Genomic DNA, 16,604 nt, shown 5'->3' on the forward strand with positions numbered 1-16,604 from the left:
AGCAGTGTAAAAGCATTCCTATTTCCCCACATCCTCTCCAGCATCTGTTGTTTCCTGACTTTTTAATAATCGCCATTCTAACTGGCATGAGATGGTATCTCACTGTGGTTTTGATTTGCATTTCTCTAATGACAGTGATGATGAGCATTTTTTCATGTGTCTGTTGGCTGCATAAATGTCTTCTTTTGACAAGTGTCTGTTCATATCCTTCACCCATTTTTTGATGGGGTTGTTTGTTTTTTTCTTGTAAATTTGTTTAAGTTGTTTGTAGATTCTGGATATTAGCCCTTTGTCAGATGGATAGAGTGCAAAAATTTTCTCCCAATCTGTAGGTTGCTTGTTCACTCTGCTGATAGATTCTTTTGCTGTGCAGAAAGAAGCTCTTTAGTTTAATTAGATCCCATTTGTCAATTTTGGCTTTTGTTGCCATTGCTTTTGGTGTTTTAGTCATGATGTCTTTTCCCATGCCTATGCCTGAATAGTATTGCCTAGGTTTTCTTCTAGAGTTTTTATGGTTTTAGGTATTACATTTAAGTCTTTAATTCAACTTGAGTTAATTTTTGTATAAGGTGTAAGGAAAGGATCCAGTTTCAGCTTTCTGCATAAGGCTAGCCAGTTTTTCCAGAACCATTTATTAAATAGGGAATCCTTTCCCCATTGTTTGTTTTTGTCAGGTTTGTCAAAGATCAAATGGTTGTAGATGTGTGGTGTTATTTCTGAGGCCTCTGTTCTGTCCCATTGGTCTATATCTCTGTTTTGGTACCAGTACCATGCTGTTTTGGTTACTGTAGCCTTGTAGTATAGTTTGAAGTCAGGTAGCGTGATGCCTCCAGCTTGGTTCTTTTTGCTTAGGATTGCCTTGGTTATGTAGGCTCTTTTTTTGTTCCATATGAAATTTAAAGTAGTTTTTTTCCAGTTCTGTGAAAAAAGTCAGTGGTAGCTTGATGGGGATGGCATTGAATCTATAAATTATTTTGGGCAATATGGCCATTTTCACGATTTTGATTCTTTCTATCCATGAGCATGGAATGTTCTTCCATTTGTTTGTGTCCTCTTTTATTACCTTAAACAGTGGTTTGTAAATCTCCTTGAAAAAGTCCTTTGCATCCCATGTAAGTTGGATTCCTAGGTATTTTATTCTCTTTGTAGCAATTGTGAATGGGAGTTCACTCATGATTTGGCTCTCTGTTTGTCTATTATTGGTGTACAGGAATGCTTGTGATTTTTGCACATTGATTTTGTATCCTGAGACTTTGCTGAAGTTGCTTATCAGCTTAAGGAGATCTGGGGCTAAGACGATGGGGTTTTCTAAACATACAATCATGTCATCTGCAAACAGAGACAATTTGACCTCCTCTTTTCCTAATTGAATACCCTTTATTTCTTTCTGTTGCCTGATTGTTGTGGCCAGAACTTCCAATACTATGTTGAATAGGAGTGGTGAGAGAGGGCATCCTTGTCTTGTGCTAGTTTTCAAAGGGAATGCTTCCAGTTTTTGCCCATTCAGTATGATGTTGGCTGTGGGTCTGTCATAAACAGCTCTTATTATTTTGAGATATGTTCCATCAATACCTAGTTTATTGAGAGTTTTTAGCATGAAGGCCTGTTGAATTTTGTCAAAGGCCTTTTCTGCATCTATTGAGATAATCATGTGGTTTTTGTCGTTGGTTCTGTTTATGTGATGGATTACGTTTATTGATTTGTGTATATTGAACCAGCCTTGCATCCCAGGGATGAAGCCGATTTGATCGTGGTGGATAAGCTTTTTGATGTGCTGCTGGATTCGGTTTGCCAATATTTTATTGAGGATTTTCGTATCATTGTTCATGAGGGATATTGGCCTAAAATTTTCTTTTTTTGTTGTGTCTCTGCCAGGTTTTGGTATCAGGATGCTGCTGGCCTCAAAAATGAGTTAGGGAGGAGTCTCTCTTTTTCTATTGATGGAGATAGTTTCAGAAGGAATGGTACTAGCTCCTCTTTGTACCTCTGGTAGAATTTGACTGTGAATCTGTCTGGTCCTGGACTTTTTTTGGTTGGAAGGCTATTAATTATTGCCTCAATTTCAGAACCTGTTATTGGTCTATTCAGAGATTCAACTTCTTCCTGGTTTAGTCTTGGGAGGGTGTATGTGTCCAGGAATTTATCCATTTCTTCTAGATTTTCTAGTTTATTTGCATAGAGGCGTCTAGTAATCTCTGATGGTAGTTTGTATCTCTGTGGGATTGGTGGTGATATCCCCTTTATCATTTTTTATTGTATCCATTTGATCCTTCTCTCTTTTCTTATTAGTCTGGCTAGTGGTCTCGGTCTATGTATTTTGTTGATCTTTTAAAAAAACCAGCTTCTGGATTCATTGATTTTTTGAAGGGTTTTTTGCGTTTCTGTCTCCTTCAGTTCTGCTCTGATCTTAGTTATTTCCTGTCTTCTGCTAGCTTTTGAATTTGTTTGTTCTTGCTTCTCTAGTTCTTTTAATTGTGATGTTAGGGTGTCGATTTTAGATCTTTCCTGCTTTCTCTTATGGGCATTTAGTGCTATCAATTTCCCTCTACACACTGCTTTAAATGTGTCCGGGAGATTCTGGTACATTGTGTCTTTGTTCTCATTGGTTTCAAAGAGCATCTTTATTTCTGCCTTCATTTTGTTATTTACCCGATAGTCATTCAGGAGCAGGTTGTTCAGTTTCCACGTAGTTGTGAGGTTTTGAGTGAGTTTCTTAATCTTGAGTTCTAATTTGATTACACTGTGGTCTGAGAGACAGTTTGTTGTGATTTCTGTTCTTTTACATTTGCTGAGGAGTGTTTTACTTCCTATTATGAGGTCAATTTTAGAATAAGTAAGATGTGATGCTGAGAAGAATGTATATTCTGTTGGTTTGGGGTGGAGAGTTCTGTAGTTGTCTATTAGGTCCGCTTGAAGATCAGACTTTTTAATGTTCTCGGTATAGTATAACTTGATTCAACTGGACCAAAAGGCCCCTGCCTTTAAATTCTGCCTTCTAGATATAAATGAGTGCATGTCTTTCTCTATCCTGTGTTCTAAAGTTCCCTCTCTTTCTCTCACCCCCTCCCTTACCTTTCTCACTTTCTCTCTCTCAATGTAAGGTTAGAATTCAGTGTTTCCGAAAGTGCATCAAAATCACTTTGGGATTCCTGTTACAATGCACGTTCCTGCTCACACTTCAGGATTCGGAGAGGGGAGCCATGTTGCTGTTTTGAGGTAGCCAAACATAGGGAACTTTGGCTCTTCCTTCCCCTTTATTTTGGTGGTTTTTTAAGGTCAACAATATTAGCTGCCAGCTCAGCTAGTTTGCTCCTCCACCAAATTTGCTCTGAAGAGTTTAGTGTCAACTTCCACCTTGAGCTCTTGAAGGGAAAAAGGATTGAGCCCATTGGTATTATTAATAGTGATAACGATTAAGAAGGGATTCTGGCATGTTTTCAGGACTGATAACAATAACTCTGGAATAATGTGGTGATATAAGATTACAGCATCATGACATTTCCATGGTAATGCAGTTTTAAACCTTAGTGGTGAGATACTGCCTAGGGTAATTGAAGCAACAACTTTAACCTAGGACACACTATATCTATGTAATCCAATAACAGGATATATTTGAGTGAGGGGAAAACATCTTATATATAGGCCATTCGAGTATGGCTTAGGTGATAAAAGAATAGGGAAAATGTTGACATTACTTAAGACTCTATTGTTGCATATAAGACAAACATATGTAAGGAAGAACGTTTTCACTGGCAGTAGTTTTAAGTTATGTTTTCAACATGTGGGTCGCAAAAGGAAGATGATGATAGACGTTTGTTTTTCTGGGTGTGAGAATATGTGTAAGCAGATATCTTAATAATGTCCTTATGTATTTCTGTTGCTTTTATTGTCTTGTCATCTTCAAATGCTGATTTTGTATATAGTGAGCTACAGTATTTACATTTTCTGAAACATCCTGATTTAGGACAGGCCAAGCTATCATGCCTGAACACTGGTTTCAGCTTATCAGAAATTTTGGTTCTGCTAAGGATTAGGTCCCAGAACATTAGCCCTAATTCATTAGCCTAATATGCCCGGGCCCTGTATAGGTACTTTGCATGTATTATCTTAGTCATCGTGATAATCCACTAAAATTGATATTATTGTACCATTTTTCAGATAAGCAAATTTGTCTTAAAAATGTTAGATGACTTGCCCAAATCATACAGCTAGACAATGATGAAGCCATAATTTAAACAAGATCTGCTTAGCTCCAAAGCCTGGGCAGCTTGTAACCATTCCTCTAGTTTCAGAGACTAAAAACTTCGGGCTCTATCCTCTACCTTGACCAAGGTCAACTGTATATAACATTTTTCTTTATTTGTAAAGATGACATAATTGACAACGATTACATCATTGTGTGTACTAAAGCAGCTAAGAACAGCATGTGACACGTCACAGGGACAGTATATTTGTGCAAGAATAGAAAGGCAGAGGATAAACAAGCTTTACCAACAATCCTTGTTACCAAACGACCTTCATCCTATATTGCCTGTGTTGCAGGCACTTGGCAGGACTCCAATTACAAAATGCAAAGGAACAAAATAAACACCAATATTGCACAATGCTCCTTGGCATACAAAAGAAGAGTAGACATTGTGTGTTGTAGTGAGCCTCGTTGCATAATGGCAATTACTGTTAAAATTATATTTTTTGGCTACCTTCTATACAGAGTTAGTAGCAGATTCCTAAATGGAAATCTGCTAAATGGTGATGATGCTGCCCTCTAATCTCTTTAGTATTTGATGATTCCATCTAACTTTGACAGTTTAAAATGTCTCTTCTTTTTATAAAATTTTTTTTTTTTTTGAGACGGAGTCTCGCTCTGTCGCCTAGGCTGGAGTGCAGTGGCGCAATCTCAGTTCACTGCAAGCTCCGCCTCCCGGGTTCATGTCATTCTCCTGCCTCAGCCTCCAGAGTAGCTGGGACTACAGGCGCCCGCCACCACACCCGGCTAATTTTTTGTATTTTTAGTAGAGACGGGGTTTCACTGTGTTAGCCAAGATGGTCTTGATCTCCTGACCTCGTGATCCGCCAGCCTTGGCCTCCCAAAGTGCTGGGATTACAGGCGTGAGCCACTGCGCCCGGCCTGTCTCTTCTTTTTAATATTCCTATAGAACCTATAGACTAAGACACCTCAAGTAGCCCTTGATGAGTTACTGTATTATATTACACAATACATAAGCTTGATGTGCTCTGACCAGAATGTAAGCCCCTCATTTTGTATGTATGAAACGTAAGCTTAACCGGCTCACAGGCTCCTTCAGGGCCAGAAACCATGTACAGCTTCCACATATTTTTATTGATTGATTGACTTTTTGCCTTTTAAATTTGATTTTTAGAATTTAAAATTCAGAATGGCATGGCAGAGATAAGAGAAGGAGCGTCTGAATGCTGAGAAGAGTTTGGCTGGAGATGGTTGGAGAAGAGAGAGGCTGCTAGATGGTCAAACTCCAGGAGATGATCATCTTCCCACTGCATCCCACCTCCATCCTCAATAAAACCTGCACAATCACCATCCTCAATTCCCTGTGCAACTTGGTTCTTCCTGGACGCTGGACAAGGACCTAGGTACTGAGAGGACACTGAGCTGGTTAACACTTAAGCCGTCTGCAGATGGCAAAACTAAAAGAGCACTGTAACACATGCCTACTTGGGCTTTGGGAGTCGCAGGCACCCACCCTTAGACGCTACCATGAGGCCAGAGCCCCAGAGCACTCGTCCCAGCTCCTGCAACTGCCCATCTGTGTGCTGCCCCTCCCATAAGTGGTTTGAGCATGCAGAGGATGAACAGACAAGCCACACCCCTGTTACACGTCCTGCAAGGTTGGGGGCGGGGGTATCACGGAATTCTCCCGTTTCATGAAGACTGAATCTTGAGAATTACTACTGTTCTGTTATTTGATAGGTATGTCACAGAGTAGAAGAGGTTGGGAAATCATGCTTCAAGGAGTCATCACTCAATTTGAGAACAGTTACTACAGAGCTCTGGGAAGAAAAGTAGATTAATTGTTTTGTTTACTTCAAACATTCCTTTTTTGTTCTTTAAACTTGAGTATCTTTACTTTATATCCACCCTAATTCCTTTCCCTACCTGAAGAAGGTGTGGCTTTTCAGATAAAGCCATGCCGATCAAAGATTTTTAAATGTGGGATACCGGGATACTGGACAGGGCTAAGTTGCTAAACTGGGAAGGCCAGAGAAGGTGAGTGAAATGGGTTAGACTAAGGAAGGGGAGGTTGCCTTCCTTAGTCACACTTGCCAATCACTAAGAATGTTGAACCATATTGACATTGCTAAAAGGGAAGGCCCAGTTGGTACTGTGCTGTCCTCTGCAGGTAGTCACCTGCCCAGGCAGGACAGCCTTGGCAGCCAGTCAGCCTGGACGCCAAAGCAGGCAGAGGACACATCTCTGGGTCCCAGGAATAGCAAAGCATTTTACATAATGACTTACTTGGTTTCTGTTTCCCTCTCTCAAAAAAGTAAGATTCAATTTTTCCTTTCCAAGAAAGTTAGTAAAAGGAGAAAAGGAAAAGGAAAGTTAGTACTTATAAAATACTGGCATTTGGTTCTAATGTCGGTATTATATTTTAATGGAAACAGCTACCAAGTCCATGTGCCAAGGGGAACTAACTCACCACACTGGAGGGGTGGTGGCAGAAGCGCACCTCCATCCTGCTCGCTCCGGAACCTTACTGTGTCCTAAACCAGGCTGTGTGCTGGGGTGAGGACAGTTTTGCATATGTGCTGCAGAGCCTAACAGCTTATACATCTATAATGCCAAGGACTAGATTTACTAACCTCTAAGGTCCATAAAACCAAATTAGAAGCTCAGTGAAATGTTTTCTGTAGGCATTAAACAAATATTTGTTGAACTGAACTATCTAACAAATGAAGTTATATGTTAGAATTAAGAGATAGTATGTAAGGATGCTTTTGCCTTACCTGTCATGTCTCAATACAGGTGTGGGCAACACGCTTGTCAGAAGCCATCCGAATTCAGCCAGAGTGTGCAGCAGAGGGCCATAATCTGTTTTGATTTCACATCCCTGCATGAATAAGCATAAGAGCTCATACTCTAATGGCAAAGACAACCAACTACACAATTACAACAAAGGGTGATACGTGTTAGGATGAGGGGAGTTCACTTTCATCCGTTGCAGCCTTCCTGGGCCTCATGTTCTGCTCTGCTTCCTTGTAATAATTGAACCAAGTTAGAAACACTGGTGAAGGAGAGAGGTTTCCATCCCGTTGTTCGAAGTTTGGGCCTTCCTTTGGTCTTGTTAGGGCAGTGGTTCTTGAAATTTAATATATGGGGTTGGGAAGCTGGGAATCTGCATTTTATTTTATTTTATTTTATTTTATTTTATTTTATTTTAAGAGAGGGTGTCATTCCTCCATCCAGGCTAGGGTGCAGTGGCACAATCATAACTCACTTTAACCTCAATTTCCTGGGCTCAAACTATCCTCCTGCCTCTGCCGCCTGAGGAACTGGGACTACAGGTGCATGACACTATGCCTGGTTAATTTTTAAATTTTTTTGTAGAGATGGGGTCTCACTATGTTGCCCAGGCTGGTCTTGAACTCTCAGGCTCAAGTTATCCTCCCATTTCACCTCCCTAAAGTGCTGGGGTTACAGGCGTGAGCCGCTGTGCCAGGCAGAGTTTGCATTTTCTCACGAGCTCTTTAGGGGATTTGGATCCAAGAAGTTTCTAGAACACATTTTCAGAAACACTGGTCTAGGGACCAGGAAGTGAGGACAAGAGTGAAGAGTGACGATAGTGGTATTGAAGATGAGAGGTGCTTGGGTGTAGGGAGTCTTTCTACCGCTTTTTACTTAATTTGGAATTGAGTTTTGCTTGGAGCTTTACCTCTTCCCCCAAATCCTTTTTCCCCACTCAATGGGTTTTCTGGTTTCTTTGAAAATGGGCTATGTCTCTTAACCTTTGTACAGTCAGAAAGGTAAAAGTGTCCCTGAAACAGCCTGTCAGGGAAGGCCTCACACACAAAACAGAATATACCTGAATTCAGTGTGTACACCTCAAGGGCAGTCCATTCAGTGACATCTGAATTCAGGGTGCACAACATCAGCAGCAATGTCATCTCTGATTGTGAAGGACAATGCTGTGTGTACATGTTAGGCCTGGTGAGAGAGAGAACATCTTTTGGATATTTTTGCCTTTGAAAGTCATTCATAAGGTTAAAAAAATCTCAGTCACATTGGTTGATTGGAGACAAAACACTAGGTGAGTGACTGAATTTTTTTATTTCAATCAGTTGTCACAGAATGCTGTAAAGAGAAGCTCAGTGCCAGGTGATGTGTTTTTGGCTTAAAATTTTTGGGAACTTACTGCTACTTATGCATAGTTAATTATTTCTCTATCTTGCAAAAACATTTAACATTGGATAAAGCAAATTACCTTTTCACAAATCTGAAAAAAGTGTGTTCATGCATTTGTGATGAGATTCTAAACACTAAACAAATATGTGCTTAAGGATACTGCATGTGGCAGCACTGAAGAGCTTTAACATGTAAAATAAAATATGTATAGCCTGGGCAACATGGCGAGACTGTGTCTCTACAAAAAATACAAAAAAATTAGCTGAGTATGGTGATGCATGCCTGTAGTCCCAGCTACCTGGGAGGCTGAGGTTGGAGAATCACCTGAGTCAGGGGAAGTTGAGGCTGCAGTGAACTGTGATGCACTCTAGCCTGGGTGACAGAGTAAGACCCTGTCTCAAAAAACAAAAAACAACCCCAAACCAAACATATATATATATATATATATAATATATATTATATTTATATATGTAAAGCTAAATTGTCAGAAAACTGCAGCTCACCTCAATAACAGTCCATTGTTCCACTACGATGGCATCATTTCCTTTCCTACTAGAACCTGGAACTCCAGAACCTTCTTCTTCATAGATAAAAAATCCTTCCAAAGATTTAGGCAAATGTTCCCCTGTGAGGAAAAGGACACAATTAAGAAGGCTTGTAAATACTAAGTGGCTTGTAAAACCATCTAAATCCTTAAATAACCCACATAGGAAACTGAAGGAAAAACATTGCAATTAAAAAACATTTGTTTTGGTGGAATCAATAATATCCTCCTCCTCTTGGAAAGTTTTTCTTTCTCCCCAAAGATCAACACTTTTTTTTTTTTTACTTCACTGAATTAAAATCCAACTATACACATAAAAACTACAATAGCAAAAACAAGATCAAATAGTGTGGCACAGTGAGAAGCAAGTGGAAAATCAATCTAAAAGGCATCTGGAAGTGATCTTCATTTTGAAATCAAAATTTGGCTGTGGATCTATCTGTTGTATGCATGTTAATTATACCATTAAGAGAAACAGCATAAAAATGTTAATATTTGAAATTAAAGGCATGATATTAAAATTAATGCCAGGTAAGTTTACTTCAAAAGACCTAAACACAGAACAATTCTTTACCTCAATGATGGGTTAAAAGGAAAAAAAAAAGAAAAACAGGGACAGGAAGACCCTAAACAGAAGTCATTGTCAAAAGAATTCCTGCTGGGAAGGAAGTTTGAAGGGAGGGCCTCTTGGACTTTTTCTTGAATAGTCGACAATAACCAGCTGGCCTACACAGACTGATTTTATGGAAGTTCTTTTGTCTCCTATTTTGCTATAGGAGACATTTTTCCCATGGTCATGTGCTGGTTAAACATTTCGGTTTTTGTGCAGCACAATGTCACATTGAAGTCTCCCTGGTTGACAGCTCTCTAAATTCTAAAAGTCTGAAAAGTTTTCAAATGATCTTTTAAGCTTAAAGATAAAAAAGACAAAAGTAATTTTAATGTAATTTTCTGTTTTAATTTTTAATATCAGGCTATAAATTTTAAGAGATAAATCATTATTATTATTATTTGTTTGACATCATTCATGGTTATGGCAGAACACCATGAAGAATTTGCATTGTTCAGTAGTGGTTCCCAAGAACCCAGTAGGCCGGGCGCGGTGGCTCACTCCTGTAATCCCAACACTTTGGGAGGCCGAGGCAGGCAGATCACCTGAGGTCAGGAGTTCGAGACCAGCCTGACCAACATGGAGAAACCCCATATCTACTGAAAATACAAAATTAGCTGGCCATGGTGGCGCATGCCTATAATCCTGGCTACTTGGGAGACAGAGGCAGGAGAATCACTTGAACCCGGGAGGTGGAGATGGCGGTGAGCCGAGATCGTGCCATTGCATTTCAGCCTGGATGACAGAGCAAGACTCCATCTCAAAAACAAAAGAAAACAAAAAGAAAAATGAAAAACAAACAAAAAAACCAGTAAAGTTTAGTTTCCTAGTTCAAATTGGTTTTCTAATTACAGTATATATTTCATTTCCTTTAAATGTACTTATTTACTATCATACCAAAGTGATCAGTGGAATCAAATTTGTTTCTGATTGAAAGTTTAGGGCATTGCTAGATCATCTTTACAATTGTACATGCCCCAAGTTCCCTTTTAGAGGTATGTGTTTTAAAATTAGTTGTATGCTGTGATAATTACACAGTTAATTATAGTCTCCTCCTTTCTTACTTTGGGATTATATAATGTGAAAACTCTGGGCTTTGTGGCTCCAGGTCTGTTTTCTTGCTCTCAGTATTTAAAGATGCTAGCACAATCCTACTTTGCTTTATTGTGCTTTGCTTTACTGTGTTTTGCAGATACTGTGTGTTTTTTTTTTTTTTTTTTTTTTCAAATTGAAGGTTTGCGGCAATCCTGCATTGAGCAAGTCTATTAGTGCCATTTTTCCAAAGGTGTGTACACACTTCATGTCTTAGTGTCACATTTTAGTAATTCTTGCAATATTTCAATGTTTTCCATTATTATTCTTTTTTTTTTTTTTTTTTTTTTTGAGACGGAGTCTTGCTCTGTCGCCCGGGCTGGAGTGCAGTGGCTGGATCTCAGCTCACTGCAAGCTCCGCCTCCCGGGTTCCCGCCATTCTCCTGCCTCAGCCTCCGGAGTAGCTGGGACTACAGGCGCCCACCACCTCGCCCGGCTAATTTTTTGTATTTTTAGTAGAGACGGGGTTTCACCGTGTTAACCAGGATTGTCTCGATCTCCTGACCTCGTGATCCGCCCGTCTCCGCCTCCCAAAGTGCTGGGATTATAGGCTTGAGCCACCGAGCCCGGCTTATTATTCTATCTGTTATGGTGGTCTGTGATCAATGATCTTTGATGTTACTATTGTAATTGTTTTGGGCCACCGGGAACCTTGCCCATATAAAATGGCAAATTTAATTGATAAATGTCGTGGGAGTTCTGACTGCTCCGCTCACTGGCCCTCCCCCCATCTTTCTCCCTCTCCTCGAGCCCCCCATTCCCTGAAATCAGGCCAATGAATAACCCTGAAACAGCCTCTAGGTGTTCAAGTGAAAAGAAGAGTCACAAGTTTCTCATTTTAAATCGAAAGCTGGGAATCATCATTAAGCTTAGTGAGGAAGACATGTCAAAGCTGAGACAGGCGGTAAAGTAGGCCTCTTGTGTCAGTTAGCCAAGTTGTGAATGTAAGGGAAAAGTTCTTGAAGGAAAATAAAAGTGAATGAATGATAAGAAAGCAAAACAGAATTCTTGATGATATGGAGACAGTTTTAATGGTTTGGATAGAAGATCAAACCAGCCACAAGCAGTCCCTTAAGCCAAAGTCTAATCCAGAGCAAGATCCTAACTCTATTCCATTCTACGAAGGCTGAGAGAGGTGAGGAAGCTGTGGAAGAAAAGTTGGAAGCCGACAGAGGTTGGTTCATAAAGTTTAAGGAAATAAGCTGTCTCCATAACATAAAATTGCAAGGCGAAGGAGCAAGTGCTGATGTAGAAGCTACAGCAAGTTATCTAGAAGATCCAGCTAAGAGAATAGATAAAGGTGGCTACACAAAATTACAGATTTTTATTTATTTATTATTTATTTATTTATTTATTTATTTTGAGACAGGGTCTCACTCTTTCACTCAGGCTGGGGTATGATGGCGCGATCTCGGCTCACTGCAACCTCTACCTCCCCAGGCTCAAGCGATTCTCCTGCCTCAGTCTTCCAAGTAGCTGAGATTACAGGTGCATGCCACCACACCCAGCTAATTTTTGTTTTTTTAGTAGAGATGGGGTTTCACCATGTTAGCCAGGCTGGTCTCGAACTCCTGATCTCAAATGATCCACCCGCCTCAGCCTCCCAAAGTGTTGGGATTACAGGCGTGAGCCACCGTGCCCGGCCTAAAACTACAGATTTTCAATGTCGGTAAAACAACCTTATAGTGGAAGATGTCATCCAGGACTTTCATTGCTAGAGAGGGGGAGTTAATGCTGGGCTTCAAAGCTTCATAGGACAGGTTAACTCTCTTGTTAGGGACTAATGCAGTTGGTGACTTTAAGTTGAAGCCAATGCTTATTTACTATTCTAAAAATCCTAGGGCCCTTAAGAATTATGCTAGATCTACTCTGCCTGTGATCTAGACATGGAAAACAAAGCCTGGATGACAGCACATCTGTTTATAGTATGGTTTACTGAATAGTTTAAGCCCACTATTCAGACCCCCTGCTCAGAAAAAAAGCATACCTTTCAAAATATTATGCTTATTGACAACGTACTTGATCACCTAAGAGCTCTGATCAAGATATACAAGAAGATTAATGTTTTCTTTTCTTTTCTTTTTTTTGAAAACATAGACTTTTAATAACTGCTTTTATCACCAGGTTAAGCCATGCGGTTACGAAGTAGTTAGAAATTTCTGAAAGGGTGTTATAGTCAAAAAAAAAAAAAAAAAAAAGCTGATTCTTACACATATATTATCTAGCACTTCATGGGGACACTACTGTTCAAAAGGCTCTGACCAAATAACTCCCAAATGAAACACTCAACCCAAGGTTGTTTTCAGCCCACTGTTAGCGAAGCTGGGTGCAGAATGCAAAGCCTCTAAAAGAAGAGGACAGAAAATCAGGTGAGTAGGGGCCATTGGCAATGCTCAGAGCCAGCCAGACTCCAAACAGGGAGCCCAAGTGGTTTTTTTCTGGGACACTCTACTTGAATTATTGTTTAATTAGTCAACCATAGATCTTCAAAAGAGACCAATTAGTTAACATGATAAAAAGGTTACTGCATTCTTTGGACTATGTGTCATAATTATAGTTAGCAAATTCTGACAGTTTTAATGAAAATAGCCTCCACCATTTTGCAAGTATGAAGATAACTTATTTATCCACAGGGCTTTTAATGTTTGCTGGACAGCAATACATGACTGATAAGCTATAAATGACACTGTTTTATGATATAAAAATACTAGTTTTTTTCATTTGTTATTTTTATAGGCATTCACTGTTTGAGTCAAGGTTAGGCTTGTTAAGTGATTAAAAGCAATTTTATTACAGCAGCATGTACTTATTTTATTCTAAAAGAATAAAATTCATAAACAGAAACAGCTTTTATATTTGTTTGCAACCTGCAAAACTGAGTTATTTTGCTGATATAAAACACTAAGAACTCACTTGAGGACCATGCCACCTTCTGAAAAGGCCACACACCTACTTCTTAAATGGGTTAAAGTCACAGCGTGTCTCACACTCGTCCAGAGCATAATAAGTAAGCAACTGACTGCCCTTGACTGTCCCTTCCCCAGCAATAGCACTGATTGTGTTGGGGACAGCCACAGAACAAGGCTGCACAGCCAGATAGAGGAGACTTTATTTAAAGGCAAAATACCAAAATGGCTCTCTGGTGTAGGTGATTTCTACTTTCACACTCAGCTTGTACATGATCCCTAACGTTAATTTCTTTCTCCTTAAGGGGCTGATTTGGACTGACTTGTTGAGAATGGTATCCATTATTAATGTCAGGAGAGAAAGGGATTTCTGTGGTTACATGTAAACTTGTGATAGGTCTGCAGAAGTTACAGGTGAAGAGGGTAGTGAGGAAGTCAGCCACGATCCATCTATGTGAAGGTCATACCGGCTTCATTGTACACTTTGAAAACTTTCTCAATGGCATTGACATAGGCAGCTGTTCTCAGGTTCAATCCCAGGTTATTTATACTTCATGACTGTGCACATAATTTGCCTGGCAGAACGCTCCATTGTATATGCTAAGCCAGAGTGCATGATGTCTTTCTCAGATGCACCCGATATCCTGTCTTGGATCTCTGCTGTAGATACAATGGGAACAGTTCCACCATGCTTTCCAAATTTTCCTTCTAAACTCTCTTGAACAGACATGAGCAAGTTGTAGTTAGAATCCCTTTCATATTTGAAGGTCAGATGGCCATAGCTGACATGATTCAGATTCTTCAGCCACTCAAAGTAAGATACTGTCACTCCTCCAGCATTCAAGTAGAGATCTGGAATGGCCATAATGTTTCTCTCCAGGAAGATCTTGTCAGTTTCTGGAGTTGTTGGCCCATTGGCACCTTCAGCAATGATCTTGGCTTTGACTCTGGGTGCGTTGGATTTGGTCAACTGCTTCTCATTGGCAGCTGGAATCAGTATGTCACAGTCGGCCTCCAAGATGCTTCCTTCATAGGGCTTTGCCCTGGGGAAGCCCAGAACGGACCCATGTTGCAATTTGAAGTCTTCCAGTTCCTTTGGGTCACTACCACCTGGATTCCACATGCTCCCCTCAGACTCACCAACAGCAATACATTTAGCACCAAAACGATGTAAATATCTCATAGAGTGTAGGCCCACATTACCAAATCCCTGAACAACAAATGTTTTATCTCCAAACCCTGGTGTCATTCCTAAAATGCTCATGTAAGAAGCTTCATTGATGAAGTTTTCAATCCCATGGAAGACACCACGGCCAGTAGCAGAGATGTGTCCATGGATTCCCCCTTGGCTGATGAGTTTACCAGTAACACAGGCGTGTGCATTAATATCATAGTGCCCTTTGGTGCTGGCATAGGTATCAGCGATCTGGGACATCTCCCGCTCACCTTTGCTCATGTCTAGGGCAGGCACACCAATGCCAGGACCAATAAAGCCCTTCTTTGCTAGCTCCGTGGTGAACCTCCTTGTGATCTTTTCCAATTTATTATCGGTATAGTTCTTGGGATTGATCTTAACACCAGCTTTAGCAGCCCCAAACGGCACATCAGCCACTGCACACTTGTATGTCATCAGAGAAGCCAAAGCTTTTACTTCATCTACATGCTCATCAGTGCTGTAACAGATACCTCCCCTGCAGGGCGTGCCGTGCTGGCTGTGCTGGGCTCAGCAGCCTTCTATGACCTCCCAGGAGCCGTCGTTGCGCCGTATGGGGAAGGAGAGACTCAGCACATGGTTGCAGGGCTTGATGATCCGCAGGATGCCGCGCACCCGGTTCCGCTTCTGCTCCTCGCTCTCACGGGTCCTCAGGTCTCCACCAGCTTGTCCTCCACGATGCTGGCGCCGCCGTCGAAGAAGTCCTCCACCATCTTGAAGCAGTTGGGGTCGTCCTCGCGGTCGGCCACCGCCTCGCTGTGGTGGCGCGGGGCGGCCAATGTGAGCCCCGGCTGCGGGGCGGCGGCGGGCTGTCCCCGGGCCCGGCCCAGCAACGCGGCCGAGTCTGCGGCCGCTGAACCCAGGGCTGTGGGCCCGGCCTGGTACAGCAGCAGCGCCTCACCCAGGCAGCGGTACATGGCACTAGGCGGAGGGGAGGTGCGTGATGGTCGCGGAACAGGCGCGCTTTCTCAGAGTCCCCGCTACTAGGGAGGAAGAAGATTAATGTTTTCGTGCCTACTAACACAACATCCATTCTGCAGCCCATGGATCAAGGAGCCATTTTTTGACTTTCAAGTCATATATTTAAGGAATACATTTTGTAAGGCTATAGCTGCCATAGATGGTAATTCCTCTGATGGAACTGGGCAAAATAAATCAAAACCTACGGAGAGGATTCACTATTCTAGATGCCATTAAGAACATTTATGATTCATGGGAGGAGGTCAAAATATCAACATGAACAGGAGTTTGAAAGAGGTTGACTCCAGTTTTCATGGATGACTTTGAGGGGTTCATGTGGTGAAAATAGTGAGAGCTAGAATTAGAAGTGGAGCCTAAAGATGGGACTAAATTGCTGCAATCTCATAGTAAAGCCTGAATGGATGAGGAGTTGCTTCTTGTGGATGAGCAAAGAAAGAAAGTGGTTTCTTTCTTTTTTTGTTGTTTTTTTGAGATGGAGTCTCACTCTGTTGCCCAGGCTGGAGTGCAGTGGCACGATCTCGGCTCACTGCAACCTCCACTTCCCAGGTTCGAGTGATTCTTGTGCTTCAGCCTCTTGAGTAGCTGGGAATGCAGGCATGCACCACCGTGCACAGCTAATTTTTGCATTTTTATTTATTATTTATTTATTTATTTATTTTTGAGACCGAATTTTGCTTTTGTTGCCCAGGCTGCAGTGCAATGGCATGATCTTGGCTCACTGCAGCCTCTGCCTAGATCAATCAAAGGTTCAAGCAATTCTCCTGCCTCAGCCTCCCAAGTAGCTGGAATTACAGGTGTGTCACTATGTCTGGCTAATTTTGTATTTTTATTAGAGACAGGGTTTCACCATGTTGGTCAGGCTGGTCTTTGTATTTTTA

The 16,604-nt window shown here is 41.1% G+C and overlaps 1 protein-coding gene and 1 pseudogene across 2 annotated transcripts in view; both read right to left on the minus strand.

The window, feature by feature from the left end:
• The window catches only part of RFTN2 (raftlin family member 2), a 91,386-nt gene that overhangs the window by 30,883 nt on the left and 43,899 nt on the right, over nt 1-16,604 (minus strand). Inside the window, exons 6-7 of the mRNA XM_023218196.1 lie at nt 8,884-9,005; nt 6,985-7,088 (exon numbers count right to left, since the gene is read on the minus strand). Coding sequence (XP_023073964.1) covers nt 6,985-7,088; nt 8,884-9,005 — 226 coding nt within the window. The remainder of the gene's footprint in view (nt 1-6,984; nt 7,089-8,883; nt 9,006-16,604) is intronic.
• Nucleotides 13,983-15,662, minus strand: LOC111546670 (annotated as a pseudogene). The gene has a single exon (XR_004229216.1). The product of XR_004229216.1 is annotated as a glutamate dehydrogenase 1, mitochondrial-like (transcript).

This window comes from Piliocolobus tephrosceles, chromosome 11 (genome assembly GCF_002776525.5).
Source record: "Piliocolobus tephrosceles isolate RC106 chromosome 11, ASM277652v3, whole genome shotgun sequence".
Lineage (NCBI taxonomy): Eukaryota > Metazoa > Chordata > Mammalia > Primates > Cercopithecidae > Piliocolobus > Piliocolobus tephrosceles.